The 23,089-nt window shown below is 33.3% G+C and overlaps 2 protein-coding genes across 2 annotated transcripts in view; both read left to right on the top strand.

Annotated features, from left to right (window-relative positions):
• Nucleotides 1-8,435, top strand: part of LOC128164918 (uncharacterized) — a 100,588-nt gene extending 92,153 nt beyond the window's left edge. The window contains exons 26-27 of the mRNA XM_052829019.1: nucleotides 4,435-4,839; nucleotides 4,940-8,435. Of these exons, the coding sequence (XP_052684979.1) occupies nucleotides 4,435-4,839; nucleotides 4,940-5,057 (523 nt within the window). The 3' untranslated portion in view covers nucleotides 5,058-8,435. The remainder of the gene's footprint in view (nucleotides 1-4,434; nucleotides 4,840-4,939) is intronic.
• Nucleotides 8,436-16,282: 7,847 nt separating this feature from the next.
• Nucleotides 16,283-23,089, top strand: part of LOC128166406 (uncharacterized) — a 44,654-nt gene continuing 37,847 nt past the window's right edge. Inside the window, exons 1-2 of the mRNA XM_052831556.1 lie at nucleotides 16,283-17,342; nucleotides 22,727-23,035. Of these exons, the coding sequence (XP_052687516.1) occupies nucleotides 16,307-17,342; nucleotides 22,727-23,035 (1,345 nt within the window). The 5' untranslated portion in view covers nucleotides 16,283-16,306. The remainder of the gene's footprint in view (nucleotides 17,343-22,726; nucleotides 23,036-23,089) is intronic.

Here is a 23,089-nt window from a genome sequence, read left to right as displayed (position 1 = left end):
GATATAAAAATCCGACTAGAACAACACTACCCCGTATATATTGAACTTGAAATTTAATACGTATCGTTATTTTGACCAATGCTTGAATTGAAAAGTGCTGCTAGAATCCCATGTTGTGTGTTCTTTTGATTCAACATACCATTTTCCGTGAAAACTTTATAAACGTTTGGATGGTTTTACGAGAGCAAGATGAATAACTATTTAATTAAGAAGAACATAGAATTCTACCACCGGTTTTGATTAAACTGAGATGTCTTGCCTTCACTTGTTATGTTTATTTTATTTAGGAAACTGCGGGGTAGTGTTGTTCTATCTCATTTTATGTTAAGGAATATACGTAAGCTATTTATAGTTGTCACGTTATAATGCACCAATGTGGCAGTAATGTACTACCCGATTTTATTGCACTGACATCTATTTTAAAGGATAAAACTAATTTTGTGATTTTATTCACGATTTTGAATATAACAGTCAAAATAATACGCTAAATTGCCCATATGCTTCCTTAACACCCCCGCGCTTCTTTTAAAAACTATTAAGCCAGGAAAGCTCAAATTAACGTGGAAGCATCCTCAGAAAGTGTAAATTCAAGATTGTTCAAATCATGTTCCCTTGGGGGTAGGGCGGGGCCAAAATGGGGGATAAATTTTTATATAGGCATATATAGAAAAAATATTTTAAAATCTGCTTTTAAAAACTATTACAATATGTAGGCCAGGAAAGCCCAAATTTGACCGGAGGCATTCTCAGATAGTATGTTAAGTTTGTTTAAATCATAGTCCCGGGGTAGGGTGAGGCCACAGAGGGGGATGACTTTTTACATAGGATTATATAGAGGAAATCTTTAAAATTCTTCTTTTTAAAAACTATTTGGCCAGAAAAGCTTTAACTTGTGTAAAGGCATCCTCAGGTAGTGTAAATTAAGGTTTGCTAAATCATAGTCCCTTGGGGTAGGGCGGGGCCGCAATGGCGTAATGAATTTTTACATAGGAATATATAGAGAAAATCTTTAAAAATATTCTGGTAAAGTTTTCAGTCCAAAACGCAGTAACTTGTGTGAAAGTACAGGTTGGCCCACAAAAAGGGGGGGGGGGGTTAAAAAGGAATAGAGAAAAATCTTCTTCCACGTAAAACAACAAAAGGGGCTTGGTATTTACCCAAAAAAAATCATGTGGATAAAAATTGGATGATTTACAATTTTTAGCAAGATCTACTAACCTAGTTGTCAAGATATTTTGATTTTGATACTGTAATGCTAATTTGATCAGAGTTAAGGCAATTGTTGCTCAGGTGAGCGATATGGCCCCGTGGCCTCTTGTTTTTTAACGACTTGAGTGATATGCAGGAATAGAAACACGATGACGCCACGTTTGCAAAATGTTATAAGTATAATATTTTTTTTATTATAACGGCTTCTTTATTATAAGTTTGAATAAGCGTACTGGTTTTGTATTGTATTTGCTTTTGAAAAGCGCTTCGGCTTAGAGTTGAATCAGTTGGTCACTGCCGCTCAGGTGAGCGATATGGTCATTGGGTTTATTATCATTATTATTAGGGTCTTCCGTCTTCTGTGAAAGATCCTTCTATTATTCTTTTGGTTTTTTTTCTCACTTTTCTTATTGTTATTATTCTCTTTTTTTCTTACAAATTTTGTGCAGACGATTTCTCGGAGATGGCTCGATCGATTTCATTTAAATTTGCAACAGTAACGTGATAGTATCTGAAGTTTATTGTTTCTCTTCAATTGTCAAAAATTCACTTCCGGTCGGAAGTTATCGTCGATAAACAATTTTTCAAAGTGAATTTTGTTTGCGACGTTTCTAAAAAACGAGTGAAGATATAGCGCTGAAATTTTAGAGTTATTAGATCCACCGTTTTTCTGTTGCACCTCGGTCAGGGGAATGTTCGCCGTCACTTCCGGTCGTCACTGGAAGGAAATTTGAAAAATGGAATTTTTCAACTTTTAATTTTTTTTTCTTTAATACTTAGAGTTGATAGTGACCCTTTCACTGGTTTAGAATATGTAATTTGTTTTAAAATCGATCAAACGCTTTCTCGAGATATTAAGCATCGATGTCCTGAAGCGAGAGTCCGATTAGTTCAGTTGTTAGAGTCGTGGACATGTGCCCAGGCAACCCGGGTTCAACCCCGGAGTGCCGAAAATTGTTTTCATAATTATTTGTGTAGATTAACAATTTTGTCTAAAAAGTGAAGGATATTATCTCATTTACTCAAAAATCGGATGGAAGTCTCACTCGTTGCTCGCAACGAGATCGTGTCTAGTTATTAAGGTCTTCCGTTTCCAACGGAAGACCTTATTTTCTTTTTCCCTATTCTTTTTTTTTCTAACAAATTTTGTGCCCGCGAGTTCTGGGAAACGGCTCTGTCTATTTTTATGAAAGTTTCAGATCCGATAGAAGTTGATCTGAACCTTATTGGAATTTTTTTATATTGATGACGTCATATCCGTTTCTGAGATATTGATGATTTAGTGATTTTTTTAGGGTCTGCTTGTCCATTGAACTCCTCCTAAACGGAAAAAGATATTGAGTTCAAATTTTCAGCGATAATAGAAGAATGATTGAAGATATGTCTAAAGGCAATTAAAATTGTCTAGCTCAAAGAGCCTAAAAGCTCGCCTGGACCAGAAAATAGGGATTTAAAAAAAGTCATGATTTTTTGTGATTTTCATTGTTTATCTCTTTTCTTAAAAATATTTTGTTAAAACTCATAATGCAAAAAAAGTTTATATTTATAAGAGCTTTCGTTTAATACCAAGAAAAAGGGGCTGGCCCCTAAAATTAGGGACCCAAATGGGTCTAAAGTCTTTGATTAGTAGCTCTTTACTGAGAGTTATTTTGTTATAAATCATAGAAGCAAAAATGTTTATCTTACTGCGATGTACCCATACAATATAATGACTTTCTCATATGTTACGTAATTAGGGATTTTATGGGGTTAGAAGTTCAAAACTTTGATCATCTATATCTGCTTAATGAAAAATATTTTGATATGCAGTATAGAAGAAAAGATGTTTAGAATGACGCACTTAACAATATTCAACTCTCAAAATTTCATTCAACGGCCCCGATAAAAGGATAAGGGGTCGGCCCCTAAAACTTTCTTTCTCATATATCTCAAGAACGATAACGAATTTGTAAACACTTGTTGAACAAAATGTGTCTCGTTTAAAGTGACCTTTCATTACATTTTAGGGGCCCAGATGGGTCTAAAGTCTTTGATTTGTAGCTCTTTACTGAGAGGTATTTTGTAAAACGTTACAGAAGCAAAAATGTTTATCTTACTGCGATGTACCCATACAATATAATGACTTTCTCAAATGTTACGTAATTAGGGATTTTTAGGGGTAAGAAATTCAAAACTTTGATCATCTATATCTCCTTAATGAAAAATATTTTGATAAGCAGTATAGCAGAAAAGAAGTTTAGAATGACGTACTCAACAATATTCAACTCTCAAAATTTCGTTAAACGGCCCCGATAAAGAGATAAGTGGTTGGCCCCTAAAACTTTATTTCTCAGATATCTCAAAAACGATAACGAATTTGTAAACACTTGTTGAACAAAATGTGTGTCATTTAAAGTGACCTTTCATTACATACCAAGAAAAAGAGGCTGGCCTCTAAAATTAGGGACCAATAGGGGTATAAAGCCTTTTTATATTAAGGGTCTTTACTAGTGGTTATTTTGTAATAGGTTATAGAACCAAAAATATTTATCGTACTGTTTTGTACCAATACGATAGAATGATTTTCTCATGTATTACATAATTTGGGCTTTTTTTATGGGTCAAGAGTTTTAAGTTTTGATCACCTATATTTTCATCTATACCAGGTAAAAGAAATTTTTTTTTACAGCAGTATAGAAGAGAAATGCTCAAAATGATTTACTAAACAATATTCAACCTTTCAAATTTCGGTTTTGTTAATTAAACGGCCACAATAAGGAGATAAGGGGTCGGCTCCTAAAACTTTCTTCCTCAGATATATCAAGAACAATGAAGAATTTGTAAACTAAAGGGGCCTGAGGCAAAAAAGTTTAACCTTTTTTATCTTAATTGGAATAAATACAAGTATTAAAAAAACAACGTAAGAGAACATATAAAAACGATTTAAAAAGGATTATTACTCTACTCTGTTTTCAAGGTCATGTTTTGTTGTCGAAAATCAAAGTCAGTGACGTCTTATCACCTTCTAAAGTCGAACGGAAGACCTCCTCGTTGCTCGCAACGAGATCGTGTCCAGTTATTATTATTATTATTATTACAGGGCTTGATAGAGTAACTTATCATCAATTATTTTATGCATCATCATATTCTTAAACATTTTGTACACTACAACGAAATTACACGTTGTGGCAATTCTCGTCCATATTCATATGTTTGTGTTATAATTTATATAATTTTTGTTTTCAGTGACACATGCCCGTCGCCATTAGTTGCTTTGATTAAAGCTGGCCTCTTTAAAGCCGCAACATCGCTAATAACTTGCGGATACCAATTACACAAAGATGTTCAATTTGAAAATTTTGACTTGTCTTTGAATAATTCGGCAAGTTATGTTTGCGGAGGAGTAGAATATCAGCGTGTAAACTACGAGGATGACTTAAAGCTGTTGCAGACTGCTATACATAGCTTCGATGGAATACCACCTTTAGCATATATATGCAGGATAAAGATCAGAGAAAAACTACTTTTTTGTACCAGAGGTGCAGAAATTGAATCAAAGATAAAGTCACTTCCTTTACCAATAACACTGAGAGCATTCTTATCTTGCAGGGATGACACGTTTGAAAAAGATACTATCCACATTTTGGAGAGGTTTGTATCTGAAAACCTCATTGATATCCTTAACATACGCCTACTCAGATCTTTGATTTAATGCATGAACATTGTAATTTGCAATATTTTTTTTGTACAGAACTGAAAACGATAGTGACGTACTTGAAGAAGATTCCGATGATGATTATGAGGACAACGATATCTTTTATTATAACGACGATTCAATGGATATTTTATATGACAGTTACTATTGGTAAAAATGCAATTCAGTGGATGCCAAGAATGTAAGGTCAAAAAATGATCGACGATTTTGTCGAAGACCGTAAACGTTTATGTAGTATATTTTTTTGAATTAAAAGGATTGCGGATTGGAACGCAATGTAGTTTTGTTAAGTGAAACTAACAGAATTTTATTCTTGGCACGGTTGTTTCTCTTTGCTTCATTCAGATTTGCATTAAATATTGATATGAATTGAAAAATAAATTGAATATAACAAATAATTCATTAATAATGCATCAACAAATTCTTGAAATGGTCTAAGAGTGAAGAACTGAAGGGAAAAAAACAATGCTTTGTGGTTTATTTTACATGACGATTTTTAAAACGTAAATGGCATTGTGGTCATTTTTTAGCTCACCTGAGCTGAAAGCTCAAGTGGGCTATTCTGATCACATTTTGTCCGTCGTCCGTCCGTCCGTCTGTCCGTCGGTAAACTTTTTACATTTTGAACTTCTTCTCTAAAACCGCTTATCCAATTTCAACCAAATTTGGCACAAAGCATCCTCATTGGAGGGCGAATAAAAATTGCAAAAATAAAAGTCCGATCTGTATTCAAAGCGGAGAAAACCTTGAAACTGTAGAAAACAGGGGGTGCATTTTTAAAAATCTTCTTCTCAAGAACTACTGATTCCAATTCAACGTAGTCTAGCATAAATTATCCTAATGGGAAGGAAAATATAAATTGCAAAAATTATGGCCTAATTCTGTTTCAAATCTGAGTTATTACGAAAATAATAATAAAGGAAAGGCGTGTTTCAATCAGATTAATAGCTTTGGGTTCGGCATCCGGTAAAATGGGTAGGCAAGACTTGGCCTGAGCAAAACAAAGATTGGCAGTTATTAATCTGCCAATCTCATTAAAATTTCAGGATATTTGATGGACCAGTATATTTGTATTCGCTGTAAATATTGCTGCAAAATAATGCGTATTTGGAATTGACGATTGTCGATATGCCTTGGCTTTAATTTTGCCACGGCCCGGGTTTGCATACCCATTTTACCAAGACTCGTATTACATACTTCTAAAACGAGGTTCTTTGTTTAAAGCAGCCATGGCATTATACGCAAAAGGGTCGATCTGACTATGATGAATTTGCTTGTTGTGCAACAGTTCGCGTATGAAGGGAAATTTTTGAAACATGCAAAATATATTGTTGCCGATTTTGTGAAGTAAATTGTGGCTAAATATTTCAATGCGTTGACAGTTTTCACACATTTCGTTACGTTTTCATTATTTATGCTTTGTAACCTGGGAACTATCGTCTGTATTTTGTGATTTTTACGTATCAAATCAAACAGAGACTTCGGTAAATCAAACAGTTAACTGTTTACCTGCGCAAATTAAGCAACATCTGATGTATGAAGAAAGAACTTAAATGCAATTTATTCAGGCTATCGGTAATTCGGTATCATCTTTTGCGTAATGGTAGAATAATGCAATATGTTTTGTTGAGATGCTCGGCATTTTCTCGAGTTTATTCAGTTTAAATAGAGTTTAATATCGCTGACGGAAATATGTAGGTTTATACTTGTATATGATTCATTTTGAAAAATAAATTGTGGTCTTTATTTGTTATAGTGAATGTTTATTGTGTTTAATTGTTTTCAATTTCTATTTACTAACCATATTTGAGTGTTAAGCTTCAAATTATAAGCAAGATACAGAGATTTGCTCACAATTCTATGTTTGTACACAGATCTTAAAAACTAAAGATTAAAAAAGTAAAAAAAAATTGTCAATATTTATTAAGAAAATTTTCAAAGTCTGTTCTTCCAGAAACAAACTTTAACATCTTATTGTATTGTAAACTTAACCTTTTTTCGTCATTATTACTCCTACTGTACGTGTGATCTTTCACTGTGTTTGTGTACATTTGTATAAACTGATTTTGAACCTCGAATACCAGTGAACTGGTCTTGAGTGAATAAAAGAATTGAAAATCTTAGGCCATTCTTTTTTCCATTTTAAATGCTGAATAGGAAATACCAAGTTCAAAATCATAAGCTGAATGTAATAAACTCATGCGAACAAAATATGACTCAAACCTATGCGAACTGTGAGCTCTGTATCTTGCTTATAATTCTACGATTGACGCTGAAATTTTGGTTGAACATTAGAAATTGTCTATGAATTAGAGTATGTTAAATACTTGTACAAACAAAATAAAAGAATGATATTCTGTGTATACCTACTCTCTGGAGCCCCCTCTTTATACAATAAATAATGTGAAATCTACATCAATTTTGATAGTTTTTCAGACACGAGTAAATAAAAACGACATCTTTAAAACAGTTTCCATAGTTCTGACACATTTCTGTTTCGGGGATAAAGTAATTATCGCTATTCCTAAGAATATCACAGCGGAAAATTATCCTGGTGTGTACGCGAAGTAAATAACAGTCATTTAATTATAATGGAGAAGACAAATAACATTTTTGAATGTTTTTAATTTAAGGAATTGAGCACATTGAGGTACAATTTTCTTCTTCACACCTATACATGTAGGATTTTTTAAATAAAAAACAATAACTATTATATTTTTTTTAAAAATACAATAACTAGTAAGTAGTTGATAAAAAAAAATGTACCTATATGCTCTCATATATTTTGATCGCTTTACAAAGTGGGGGGGGGGGGAACGAAAATATAGGGAATTGGAATTTAATAAATTAACAGTGTACCCCTACCAAATGTTTGGTTTTATATTTTGCGAAGGATTTTCTTATTCTGGTAAAAAAAATTGTATTTCATGAAGGTACAATGTCAAAGATTACGTGTAACTATGCAAAAATAAGTGTAAAATTCGAATAATTTACAATATTTATTTTTTATTATTCTAGCGAGGGACCATATGGCACAATATCTTTTGAACGCCCATTGTTGTTCAGGTGAGCGAAGTGGTCCCATGGGCCTCTTGTTTTATTTTTCAATTGAATTTGACTGGTAGCTTGTGTCGGTAGATACACAGCCTTGTGCACACAAAGCTGTTTTATTGGATTTTTTTCGTAATGCAACACGAATTTTATTGTAGTAAATATTTTTCTGAATAAAACCTATCTATTATCATTTTCTCTAGACAACCAAAGTACAAGGATGGAGTTGTCGTTTGTTTGTATTTAGACTTACCCAGTTTTTACATTATCCCGTTGTTTTTATATTCATATAACAATTCTCATAACACCTTTAAAGTATACAATTATTGAAGAAGCAAAATATGGATATATTTACACCAAAATATTGTTTTTAATAAATATTTTTTACACAAGCATACACCACGAGCATTTGTTGTCGTCTTCCCACTAACTTATTATTTTCTTTAAAAATTCACCTTTGTCTTATATTTGATAATAAACATTATGCTGCTGTCATTTATCAAAGAAAAAAGTCAATATTAGGATGCCAGTGTATCCAATATATGAAGTAAGAAGAAAAAAGCTGTTACGCTGTATTTTTTATTGGCTGAATGGGCCATGGCCGTTAAAATGAGGGAACCGAGGTATGCCTTGTACAGCCTTGTATAACGTTCCTAAAAAGCAAAATGATGAACCCTGGGAATATCTTTAGATGTTTTCAATAAACACACAGTTAAAATGAGCACATACACATTATAACCAAGTCCATTGATACTACTGGTAAACCTAAAAGTCGCATCGACACTTTTAGGAGTCTTGGAATTTGTTGACGCGTAACAAGCAACACAGTCCGTAAATACAAAAAATCCAACAGCAGTAAGAAAATTACAACTTGCATGCAATGTTTTGTATAAATTAATACTAATACAATACTAATAAAAAAGGGAGAGGAGGATGGGTGAAATTTTCTGGTTAAACTTATGATGTACATGTATCTGCGTACTAATGACGCCAACAATTCATATGTTCTGACAAAATTAAGCAAAATCCTTAAAAACAAGAGAGGATTATAAATTTGAACAAAAAATAAAAAAATATGGTCTGTTCACTTTGATGAATGGATTTAACCTTAAAGGGTACCTGCAGCCAAGCCGATGAGAAACATATGTCAAAGAGTTTATTTACCAAAATTTAATGCAAAAAACTGCATCGAAATCGATGCATAAATAACGGAGTTAGGCCGCTTCAAAGTGGCTATTTTTACCAGCTTTTGGAAAATCTAATCAAGAGAAAACAGAATTAGGCGATAACGAGGCTTCAGCGGATGTGACGTCACGAGGTCAACAGGAGGGAAATTTCTTTACAAAGCTATACAAATTAAATTCGATTTTTCAGCCAAAATGATTAATATAGGTCTGATGTTTTGACGTATCTATTTATTTTAAGTATTGTAGATTTAGAAATTTGTATCCGTAATTATTTTATTACAGTCAGATTTGTTTTCAAAGGATTTTAAAAGTTGCTATTCTCGTCGCCCTTTTACCGATGAATACGATATCTTTAAACGCTTGCATGGGCAGATTTATGTTCATTATTCTTTTTTTGATTACATAATATCCTTTCACACACGAGTGATCCGAGACAATGACACAGGTAAACAGGTAAACTAACGAAGCCACTGCTCCAGACACACGTGTATCTGGGGTATGTATACACATGGTACACGAGTCTGGTGAACAAAGAGAGGGTTTCACACCTCTGGACTGGTAAATTGATTTGGGTATAATTAGCTACTCAATTGTTAAACAATAAAAAAGAGAAATAAATTAGACTGTGTGAAATCAAGCATTCGTAAGCTAATACATGTGTATAGTCCGTCAATCAGTGATTAAATAATCATACATGAGACTCAAATAGTAAAACTAATGTTCGAAGTAAATGCCTTTATTGTTACTTATCTAATCACTTAAAAAATGACCAAATTTACAATTCAGCAATTTAAACCTTTTTTATATGTGATCAATTAATTATTTCAGAAGTAATTACATATACGTTGGTCTTAATTTCTTATTTAATCAAGTGCAACTTTCTTTCGAGCGCTATGGTCAGCAATTTAACGCTTTAACTCCACATTACTTAAATTGTTATACTGACAACGAATCATTATGAAATCTGAATAAACTTGAAGATTTTGACAAAGGATGTAAATAAATGTAAAATGAAATTCCATTATCGTATTTTTAAAAGAATACGAGAAAGACTTAAACATGCAGCCATCTTGGACTTTCGCCTTGATCCGTTTATAATCCCGTGTTTGTTTGTAAAAGAATGCATACTATTTTGATTGTTATTGGTCCTATATCAATATTATTGAATAATCGGGGTTTTAATTCTTAAAACAAAAGTTTGATTAATTGCCATTTTGCTACATATGCTGTGCATTTATATGCAAAATATATTACACATTTGACTAAATTCATGAAGCAAACAATTTTCCGAATTCTACGAAAGCCGAGAAGGATCATTCGAGATTCGAGATTCAAAATGCGAGATTCGAAATACGAGATTCGAGATTCGAAATTCGAGATTCAATATCTAAATTAACCAATCAAATCATGGATCTGAAACCTGTATCCTAGCAACATCAAACTGTTCTAAATAAAGATCATTCGTACATGCTCTTTCCTACAAATAAATGTCTTAATAGCTCTTATATTGTGGTTATAAAATGGTTAAATTAACATTGATAAATTGACCCCACACAGGATAAACAATTAAATTAGTGATAACACTGTGGGCTTTGCAAATCTATGTGATTTTGTTTGTCCTGTACGTATTTTCCCCCCAAACCATTTTAACCCGTTGTGTATTCGCCCCAACTGTGTAAAAATCGGCTCGCGAAGAAAGATCTGTTTAATCTAAATAATAAAAACTGAGTGTGGTTTTAGCTATGAAACGATATTCAATGAAATAATCGACATGTCAAAATATAGGTTATCATAAAGTTTTAAACCATAGAAGATATAATGATTTACAACCTCAACGACAACAATCCAGATAGGAATAGGAATATTTCATGTTTTTTTTTTTATCATTTTCGCTAGCTAATGTAAGACATCACAAATACCCCAAACCCCTAACGGAAAAGGAAATGCTAGGTGATGAGAGATAGAGAGAGAGAGAGACAGACAGACAGACAGACAGACAGAGAGTTTTGTAGTGTCAAATTCAGTTTTGATTTAGAATGATTTGTTACAAGCATATATAGACAATAATTAAGCCTCTAAAAGGAGAAAAGAGAGGAGGTAGCTAGGGTAGGGCAGACCAACTAGCAAGCTTTAATTTTACATCGACTCTCTCTCTCTCTCTCTCTCTCTCTCTCTCTCTCTCTCACATCACCTAGCATTTCCTTTTCCGTGAGGGGGTTTGGGGTATTTGTGATGTCTTACATTAGCTAGCGAAAATGATAAAAAAAACATGAAATGTTCTTTAAATTGTGTGCGGATGTTGTACTCCAATAATCTGATTTCAGTATATACATTTCAAGAGGGGGGGGGGCTTTATAGTCCTAATTAGTTTGCCAGTTATTCTGTCCCCACTTTGTTTTCTCTTCGTTTTCCAGGTTTTTTTTATTTGGCTCGGCAAATTAATGTAAAACTTTCTGTGTAGCTCCATAACGATGCACTGTAGATAAATTATGAGTAGTTTTACTTTTGATAAACAGGTACATATCCGTACTTGATTTTTAATTTGACTCTTATAATCGGATATAATATTCCAATAAATATAGGGTAGGAAGAGTAGACGGGACTTTTTTGCGCATATCCTACTGTACCATTCATTCAACACAGGTATTAGCACTCATCGAGTTCGACTTGCTTTCCTTTTTTTCATCCACTGGATTTAAAGCTATTAATTTTTGAAAATATTTTGAATTTATGGCCTGATTATATATAAATTAGAGCTGCGCTGGTGCATCTATTTACCCAAATGGACCAAAATATAACCAAATGAATCTAAAATTTTGACATAATTAGTTTTAAACGTACGACTCTTTTTCAATTCTAATCGGGAATGTCCTTTAGAAAAATCTTGAACCACACACATTTTAGCAAATAAAACGACAATTGTTTCATTTCTTTATGGGGAAGGAGATGGTGCCGGTAAAGGACATATATTGCTTGTGGCAGTTGTGCTATACTCTCATTTGTTATAATAGGTAATACTACATATTGATATAAAATGAAAGTTTCCAATTACACTGTACATAGCTTCTATCATGCATTTTGACCCGTGCGATAGTTTAAAACAATTTTCAAAGCATTTAATGTAAATCAACCGATCATTTTTGAAATTTAATTTTCTGGATCCCCGCCTGATACGTCCGCCTTCTTGTATATTAGAATTACATGACTGTACGTTGACCATATGTACACATTAACTTAATCGACTATGTTATGGGACGATAACATTTTTTATCAATGTTTTTGCAGGATAGGTAACAAATAACAGCCTATTTGTGGGTTTTTGCACTGATTATTTGAGATAATTTGCCGCCATCTTTTATGCATTCCACACACCACTCACAGTTTCTTTATTTGGTGTTCTGTGTGTAAGGCGACAAATTGGTAAATTTGCACCACTCACCCCTTGTAGCTTCATCCTGATTACATTTTATCTGGCTAAGTGTAATGTAGTAGTATATTAAATACACATAACTTTGTTTGCAGTGCTTATTTACATCTTTAGAGATTTACTTACAAAAAAAGTAAACATTTGTTGAACTTATATGTAATTATTGTCAATTTTGGTGCAGGGGGGGGGGGGTAGGAAACTACAGAGAAACTTAACTTGGCTGTGAAACATATGCTTTTATTCTTTCTTGTTGATATATCAATAAATGAATTATAACAAAATTTAAAACAACAATTAATTTTGAAATATTCATGCACAATCAAATTTTTAAAAAGTTTTACTGTTTTCTGCACAAGAAATCGGCAATGTGAACAAATTGGCACCCTATCATCCCTACCTTTAATTGTAGAGAGTAGGTATCCTTCTATATTGAAAACAATTCCAAAAGTAAGACTCATAATAAGTTGTTTACTGAGGAAAAAGGAAAAAAATTGTATTTATTAATAATTCCGTATGATGTGGTAATATCTCAATGATTTGTTTATAATCATAGTACTAGTGTATCACTGTATGCATACATAAAAACGATAAGTAATGCTTATATTTATTAGTGAAACAAGACAGATTATTTATATTTAGATTATTTAGATACATGTACTAATCTTCATGCGGGGACCTAGAAAGGAGGGGGTCAGAGAATCTGGACCCCCTCCTCGGGAAAATTGGAGCTTATTAAATTAACATAGTAAATTTTTTTAAAATTGGCCTAGGACCCCCTACAGAAAAAATTAGCTACGCTTATGAAGTTCTCTACCATAACCGCATTTTTACACAAAAGGGGTGAATAAACCAGGGTTTTAAACTATTACTGGTGGTGAAATACCCCAGGGTTCAAACGCATCAGGTGGAAATGCACCAGGGCAAACAAAATCACTTAGATCCGCGAAGCACACTGCATTATTACTAGTCTACTTAGGTATTTTGTGTAAAAGTAAATACAACTCATTATTTAGTTAGGTAGGGAGAAGTGAACATAGCATTTATTTGTAGGAAAGAGCATGTACGAATGATCTTTATTTAGAACAGTTTGATGTTGCTAGGATACAGGTTTCAGATCCATGATTTGATTGGTTAATTTAGATATTGAATCTCGAATTTCGAATCTCGAATCTCGTATTTCGAATCTCGTATTTTGAATCTCGAATCTCGAATGATCCTTCTCGGCTTTCGTAGAATTCGGCATTTTTGTTCGATAAAATACGGGTTTAAATTCAAACAACAGTATATTTAGTCATCCAGGCTTGATTCAAAACTCGTACAGGTGTGAAATCGGGTTTTCCCCAAATACCTCGAAAACTACTTATGCATTCGTTGTAAACTTTTCAGGATGATGTCTTTACACATAGATCTCCATTATATCAAAAACTGACCGGCTCTGCAGGTACCCTTTAAAGGAGCATGGTCACGATTTTCGTCAAATTCTATTTTTCTATTTTTATTATTTACAATGCTTTAGAAATGCATTTCTAATGATCAAATGAAATTTGTGAGTCAGTCTTAAAGTTTTAAGCAAGATACAAAGCTCAGAAATCTGTGCCATGTAAACAAGGCTCGTGCCCTGTTTTTGTTTACATAGGTTCAAATAACCAATTAAAAACCTTTTTCAAGATGAATTTTCTATCTTCTTATGCATTTTAAGCATAGATAAACAGTTCCTAACGTTTAACACATTCATTCTAGGTCTAAATTTGAAGTTTTCACTTCAACATTCAAAATGTAAACAAAAGCTTTGTTTACATGTCAAAGAATTGTAAGCTCTGTAACTCGCTTATAACTCAACAAATGACACTCAAATGTTGTTTGCCTATTAAGAATGCCTCACTGAAGCATCGTAATTATTCTGATCAAATTTTTTTGACCAAAATCGTGACCATGCCCCTTTAAATGGTGAAATCCTATTAGTAACTGTTCAGGTTATTATACCGTGCTTATATCCAAAATACCCTATTCACCGACCGATGTACGATAACAAAACCTTCATGCTATTTCATAGATAAAACCCGTTGCACTTTTTATCCACAATTTAAGCCTCTAAACCATTCGAGCAGTGCGTTTTTAACAAAGTTAAATTCGTATCATGTATTAATTCAGAATTATATGCAATCAAAGAGAGATAATTCAATAGCAGATAAACTATTTTCTGTTCAAGTCATAATCTTTTGAGGTACTTAATAAACTGTACAAATAGAAATTTAACAACCCCCCCCCCCCCCTGAATTTTTTTTTATTTTGCTGCATTTGTTACTAATGGTAAGAATGATATTCAACAATATGATCCCCCGAGGATAACACTCTTTTTTGTAAAAAAAAAAAAAAAATTGAATATTTCATTTTTTTTCGGAAAACCCATTCTTAAATTCTTATGGAAGTGAAATGTAATTAAAGCTCTTGGTTGGATTTTTTGGCTGTGTTAGAATCAAATAATTTTCCATACAAACTTAATCATAAAAAGTTACCGACTTTTACCTATTTACTGCAGCAGGTTTTGTCTCTTTTCAAATACTAGTACTCGTGTTATGAAAAGGGAACCGTTTGGTTTCTCCTCAATTGCTTGGGTTTATTTTAGCCCCCAATGTATGCTTCGATTGTAAAACATATAATATATCGTAGTATTTAAACACAAAAGTACAGGCCAGAATCCTTAAATGTATAAATTTAAATGTATTAAAGATCTTTAAATTTTGATTTAATTTTGGGGTCAGGGAAAGAGTGATATACTAGTATATATATAGAAATGTTCTTTCTGCCCCTTTTGTACATACAGTATTTAGAACATTTGTGGTGAATAAATCTACAAAATTCAACGATATTGAATATTCTTATAATCAACCATACGGTGTGGAAGAAAAAACAAAGTGGAATAAAAATGAAACCTGTCAGTGAAAATGCCTTGAAAAAAATCGGCACTAAGTTTACTGAAAATAAGTAGATGTTGATTGCCAACTAAGCGTAATATCTTTTAACAGAGACATTTAAAATCAAATTCAGGAAGGGATTTTAAAATTGTGAATGAGAACTGTTTTCCGAAATCGAACAATAGTATATGGGAAGCAGGAAGGGTAATTGAGTCTATGTTAACAAAAACCAATGGTTACATTTCTCGCTAATGACAACAGTCACATGTATATTCTTTGAATTGTCCTTTGAATATAACTTATATGATGATAAAACAAAAAGATTTGTTTAAATAAATAATTTCTTTCTGTAGATTTTATATCGTAAATCATGCAGGAACGCGATTTAAAACTAGCATTAAAAAAACTAGCATCATCTCTGCAGATTCATGTTTCACAAAGATATTTTAAATTTATTTATGGCAAACATTTTGTTGTCAATTTTAAAATGTAAAAAGCAATTGGATTTTTCATATGATCTTATCAAAATCTGTACTTAAGTCTAAAAAATATATAATTGAGCTATATAGTTTACAATCTGTTTTTAAAATCTGTCACAAGAATTATATATTTTTTTGTACTTTTGATAAGAGAATGACTAGGGTTTTTGTTTTGGTTTTTGGTTTTGTTTTGTTTGGGGGGGGGGGGTTTAGGGGGGGGGGGCAGTGTGTACGTATATGTTTAAACGTATATGTATTTGAATCCCTTTTCGCTGACCATAATACATGGAAAAATACATTCACTTTCGTTTTAACTTCGTCGAAATAAATCATACTTTACAAATATGGCAGAAGAATCGGAAAGTATGGAAGAGAAAACAATCCGTGAAAATGAAGGAATTCTAGAACAACAACTTTATTCTTCAGTGCTATATCAAGATATCACACAATTTAAAGAACTTTGTTCAGAACTACCACAGGCGTTTGATTTAGATTTTTTTATTGACTGTGATAGAGAGGAAAACTGCTTAGTACTTCTGTCATGTGCGAAACCAGTAGAATTCCTCAGAATTATAGCTGAAGAAGGAGCCAACTTGTACGTTACGACTCCCACCGGGAAGAACGCTTTACACGTTGCTTGTGAATACGGAAGGCTTGATGTTGTGAAATTTCTTGTGGAAAATATAAAAGACGATTCTTTTCTCCTCGCAGAAACTGTGAATGGACACAGTGTTATATATTTCACCCTATGCGCAGAACAAAACCGTGAAGAAATACTAAAATATCTCAAGTTGACAGCGAAGATAGACATTAATCGAGTACTTTCAAATGGATCTACAGAGTTAATTGTGGCTGTCAATGAGAAAAAATTTGAGTCGGTTAAAATTCTATGTGAATATGGGGCTGACCCGAACGTTGGGGTATATCGTACTTATAGGGCGATCCACATTGCCTGTCAACAACCGCAAAATGCCAACACGATACAACTACTATTTGATCATGGGGCTAACAAGGACGAGCCGTGGAGAAATGGTCAATTTCCGATCCATTTGGCGATCAAGCATAGGTTTGATGAAAATGTATCCGTTTTTTTGCAGGCTGGAGCGAAATTTGAAGGACAAATTAAGCTACACAACAGGAAATATAGAAACATCTCTTATATTTGTTTAATGGCTTGGAAATGTCCAGTGCTTGTTCCAGACCTTTTGCGAAAAGGAGCTAATCCAAATGATATCCATCTTCCGACCGGGTCTTCTGTGCTTGGACTTGTACTTGAAAACAATGGAGGAAAAGAAACAATAGAGGCTATCATCCAGTCGGGAGCTAATCCAAAGGAGAAGCATAGGGGGGAATCTCTCGTAAAATGTTGCCGAAATCTGGGTAAATATATATTAGCATGACATATGTTTTCATCATCTTTGACAAATTAGGAAATTATTTTGAAAATGTAATCATGACAATGTACTACAGAATTACAAAATATCAGGGCGCCCACAAGTGCAACAGTCATTCATTCTATCTATCTATCTATCTATCTATCTAGACTATTTTCGGTTTTTATGAATTGTAATATAAAATATTGTTACGATCAGAAATAATTATGTCATCAAACAATGATTGATGAAAAAAAGAAGTAAAGATCCGGGAGTCTATTCCTGCGTTTAGGTACATGTAGGGTGGTGGCCTCGATCACCTGAGATAGTGATTTTTTTTTCGATTCATATCATAGAAGATCTCATCAAAATTTAGTTTTGGACAAAAAGATGTCTCACTTTGACCCAACTTTGTCCAAATAAAGTGACATTCAAAGAAGTTTGCATTGGGTAAAATAATAAAGGTGTGGCGGACGTCTGAGTACATTTCTTTTCCATAACCTTCATATACGTGGTTTTATCTTGATTCAATTTTGGTTCTCCAACTTTTTATGCTTAGAATGATTTGTAATGGTTTTTTTAATGCTTTGCCATCTTTTGAAAGTCAAACTTTACAGACATGATACAGAAATCAGAATTCTGTGTTTTGTAAACATAGCTCAAGTCTTCTTTTTGCTTACATATGTGTTGTACTGGAATAAGTTTCAATTAAATGTTGTTTTCTCATAATATTATATACGAACACGTGCCATAATTTTTTTCTTGTTTGTCATATGTCATTTTGTCGATATAATGTTAAATTTTGTACTTTATATTAATTGTAAACAAATATGCGATTCGAACTTTCTTTACATAACAATTAATTCTTACCTCTGTATCCTGCTTGTTACTTCACTTTTAATATTCAAAATTTAATTTGTTTAATCATTTTATTAAATTTAAAGTAAGTTTTTCCATTTTATACGTAGGCAAAAGTGAAAATAAATTTAATTTTAAATCGTGTCCAGATCTTTATTAGTATTTCATCTACTGTGGAATTATTTAATTTCATGGAGGCCAAATTTCGTTGATTGTGCGTGTTTTGCTTATTCGTAGGGTTGAAATTTCGCGGGTGCGCCTGTTTTCAATTTCAGGAGGAAAACTATATATTTCATAATTTGTTTTTGTTTAAGCTGTAAATTCGTGATTTAGGGCTACCCACGAATATCACGAAATTTGAGGCACAATTGATTCTAATGATTCCACAGGATGTGCAATAATCTAAAACTAATTTAAAAATCAACGGTTAATGATAGTCAATGATAGTCAAAGTATGGTATTTTTTTCGTTTTTATTTCATTGGTCAGCCGGACCTCTTGAGATGGTCACAATTTCACTGTTATGACGTCATAAATTATTTGGTGAATCTTTTCCTGTAATTTACGGCTTTAAAGGTATTATGTAAAAAATTAAACAATATTTTAACATTCTATATTTAATCAAGGGAAAGACATCATTTTAAAGAGAAGGGCAAGAACTTGTTTATTGCCGCTTTTGAAGAGACAGTAGGCATTCTAGATATATTACATAAGTCAAAAATGGACAAAACTCCGAGATTTGTTACTTTTATCATTTATAGTTCATAGAAAATGGTTGTTTAAACCATGATTTTTAATTGTGTTTACCAAAAGGTTTAGCCCCGATACACCCTATGAAACAAAGATGTTGTTATGAAACATCATTGAAAGAATTTATATCTTAAATTTCATAAACCTACTAGTTCTTGACCTTAAGTGCTAATCTTAATAATCAATAATTAAAAACTATTCTCGGTATCAACATTGCTCAAAAAATTCTTTTGGTTTTCTTATTTCATCAAATGTGTAACCCAATATACGTTGGATACTCAAGTAATTTTATTTCTGATATTGCACTGTGTATTCTTATCCAAAGTGACGTCATAATTAAACATTTCGTAGAATTAGTCGGTTGGTTGATGTAGAATGAAAAAGTAAAAAACAATTATTCAGTTAAATTTTTAAAAAAGAATAATTTGATTCTGTTCAATTCTATTTTGATGAATTGATTAAAAATATGTTCGAAAATGTAATGTCTGTTAATCTTCTTTTTTTCCATGAATAAAGGTTTTGACGTCTTGCAGTGAATAATATCATACATAATCCTTTTTCAGATGTTAGCAAGATATATAAGATCTCATGATTTGTGATGGTACTGTGTAATGCCATAAGTGTTTCACGTTAACGTAATGCTGACAAAATAATAGAATTATCTTTTGAACTAAATTCCTCATATATCTCTTTTTATTCATCGTTCAACTTCTCCGCTTATTTTGGGTGGTAGAAAATAGAGTTAGTATACGTCATTTTAAATTTCCCGATGGCGCGTAGGGCTATTTTTAGATACAGAAGCAGACGTAAACATACATGGCTTCAAATTGCCGTGAAAAGTCACCAGTCTTAAAGGAACAGATCGTGCGTCTTCATACAGAAGGTAGAAATAATTCTGAGATTGCCTAATTTACCGGATATGATCGCTCTACATGCAGTTTCTAAGTTTTTGAACAGATTTGCTGTCCGACAAAGTGTAGCAAATAAAGTTCGAGGCGGAAGACCAAAACTTACGAGTGATCAGTCAGATCGAGTCTTGAACAGGTTGGTTTTGAAGGACCGTAGAAAGATTTAACTTTAGAATTAAATAAAGCTTTACTTAACCCATTGTCAACACGAACTGTTTAGCGCAGATTACATTTTTAGGTCACCTGATTGGTCTTCGTCCGTCGTCGTGTGTTAACAATTTTACATTTTTTAACTTGTTCTTGAAAACTACCAGGCCAATCGTTACCATTTTTGGTGTGAAGCATCTCTATGGTAAGAAGAATCTAAATTGTGAAATTCATGGCTCTACCACTCTTGGGGTGCCACGGGCGGGGCCAAATATGCAAAAAAAGCCAAATTTTCAAAAATCTTTTTCTCTACTCCCACGCATGTGAGAAAAAAACCAGTTGCATGGTTATGATGTCCATGAAGCCCTCTACCTAAATTGTAAAAATTATTATCCCTGGGTCAGGGGTTAAGGCTCTAGGATGGGGACAATGTGGCCAAATAGTAAAAATGTATTAAATCTTAGAAAATCTTCTTCTCTACTCCCATATATATTTGTTAAAAACTAAATGCATGATTATGATGTCCATGAAGTCTTCTATCAAAATTATGAAATTCATGACCCCTGGGTCAGGGGTTAAGGCTCTAGGATGGGGACAATGTGGCCAAATAGTAAAAATGTATTAAATCTTAGAAAATCTTCTTCTCTACTCCCATATATATTTGTTAAAAACTAAATACATGATTATGATGTCCATGAGGCCCTCTGTTTTAATTGTGAAATTCATGACCCCTGGGTCAGGGGTTCAGGCTCTAGGGTGGGGCCAATGTGGCCAAATAGTAAAAATGTATTAAATCTTAGAAAATCTTCTTCTCTACTTCCATATATATTTGTTAAAAACTAAATGCATGGTTATGATGTCCATGAGGCCCTCTACCAAAATTGTAAAATTCATGACCCCTTTGCTAGGTGTTCAGGCTCTAGGGTGGGGGGAGCAATATGGCCATATAGTAAAACTGTTTTAAATCTTAAACATCTTCTTCTCTACTCCCACACATGTGAGCAAAAAACTGAATACATGGTTATGATGTCAATGAGGGCCTCTACTAAAATTGTGAAATTCATGACCCCTTTGTTAGGTGTTCAGGCTCTAGGGTGGGGCCAATATGGCCATATAGTAAAACTGTTTTAAATCTTAAACATCTTCTTCTCTACTCCCACACATGTGAGCAAAAAACTGAATACATGGTTGTGATGTCCATGAGGGCCTCTACTAAAACTGTGAAATTCATGACACCTTTGTTAGGTGTTCAGGCTCTAGGGTGGGCCCAATATGGCCATATAGTGAAAGTGTTTTAAATCTTAAAAAAATCTTCTTCTCTACTCCCAAACATGTGGGCAAAAAACTGAATACATGGTTATGATATCTACAATCTCCTTTACCTAAATTGTGAAATTCATGGCCCCTGGGTGAGGGGTTCAGGACATGAGGGAGGGGGGGGGGGGGCGCAATATTGCAATATAGTGTTAATGCATATAATTTTCTTCACTATTCTCACACATCTGTATTAAAAAAACTGACTAATAATTATGTTTACCAGGAAGTCCTCTACTGAAATTTTAATTTTCATGTCCCCTCAAGGATGGGTTTTGACTTTAGGACAGGGCCAAAATGGATGTATAGATGTTAATGCATATAACGTTAAAAAATTATCTTCTTTACTCCCACACACCTGAAAGGAAAACTGAATTCATGATTTTGTAGACCAGATCTTAGTTTTTCACCAAAATAATAGGTTTCACAGTTCTTTTTGAAATGTGGTCGTCATTACTAATTTATAATTTTTCTACTCCAGTATGAAACCTAATTAATTAGATGCATATATGAGGCTCCGTGACAAGTTTGTGTATGGGATGTATGCTACTCAGGTGACCGTTAAGGCCAATTGGCCTCTTGTTGGAAATATAATCGCCGAAAGGTTGCGAATACTCTAACAATTTCAAAAGTGAACAGAGTAAAGTGTGTTAAATGGTGTGTGTCGTGATCACAAAAACACTATCTGTTACTCATGAGTGGGCTTCCTAACACCAGTACATTACGCTGTTAGACAATAACCTGTGGTAAGTTGTTGCTGAACACTTTTATAACAACCCATGGGTGTTTCAGAACAACAATTGTCCCGCCAACATGCCAGCTAGGGCTAAAGCCTGGAAAGAAGAAAAAAATAGCCCTTGCTTAGATTGGCTATCCCAATCCCGAAACCTAAACCTCATAGAAAATGTATGAATATTAATAAAAGTTAAAACAAAACAGGAACTTGTTGATGCTGTCCTGCATATCTGCACCTCCCTTGCCCAAGCATATATACAGGGTTTATATGAATCCTTTCAAAACAGATTTAATGCGGTTCTCAAAGCTAAAGGCTATGACACCAAATGCTGAAAAAATCAGAAGTTTGCATCAATTGCATTAAGGTAATTAGGTGTTTTGTTACATTTAAATTTCATACTAAATACTTATAACGTCGTGCAAGCCTGAAACACTTGGCACTACACTGTATATGATTTTTATCCAACGAGTTGTGTTTTTTGTAACCCCTGAGGGGATAGAAGACACACCAACAAATTGGACAAAAATCTAATACATGTACCATCACTAATCAAGAGAGATTCTTTTTATCACATGTTTTACCACGTCCTTTGTTAAACCTCAGTCTTTATAATTGTAAGCCGGACAACACTATCTATGTTTATCTTTATTTATGTATTTTTTTTCACTTGACTTTTTAGATCAGATTTTAGTTCTGCTTGAACATGGGATAGAACTGAAATCGATAGAAAATGATTTGGGAAAATCCTTATTGAAAATGGCTATCTCGGAAAATGATCTTTTTGATGAAGAACATTTTGAGAGAAAAATTCAAGTCCTCTTATCCCAAGGAGCAAAATTTCAGCCAACTCCAACAAATGAAGACTCCGAACTTATGTTGGCACTTAAACGTCGATTTTTTCGTATTGCGAACTACTTCATTGCAAATGGAGCAGACGTCAAACATGTTGGTGAAAATGGGAACACGGTTCTACATTTAATTTGTAAAGGTTTGTAGAGAGAGGGGGGGGGGGTTAACGACATTCTAAATATGTTGCTTTTAA

This window comes from Crassostrea angulata, chromosome 10 (assembly GCF_025612915.1).
Source record: "Crassostrea angulata isolate pt1a10 chromosome 10, ASM2561291v2, whole genome shotgun sequence".
Lineage (NCBI taxonomy): Eukaryota > Metazoa > Mollusca > Bivalvia > Ostreida > Ostreidae > Magallana > Magallana angulata.
This window is presented reverse-complemented; position numbering and strand designations above follow the sequence as displayed.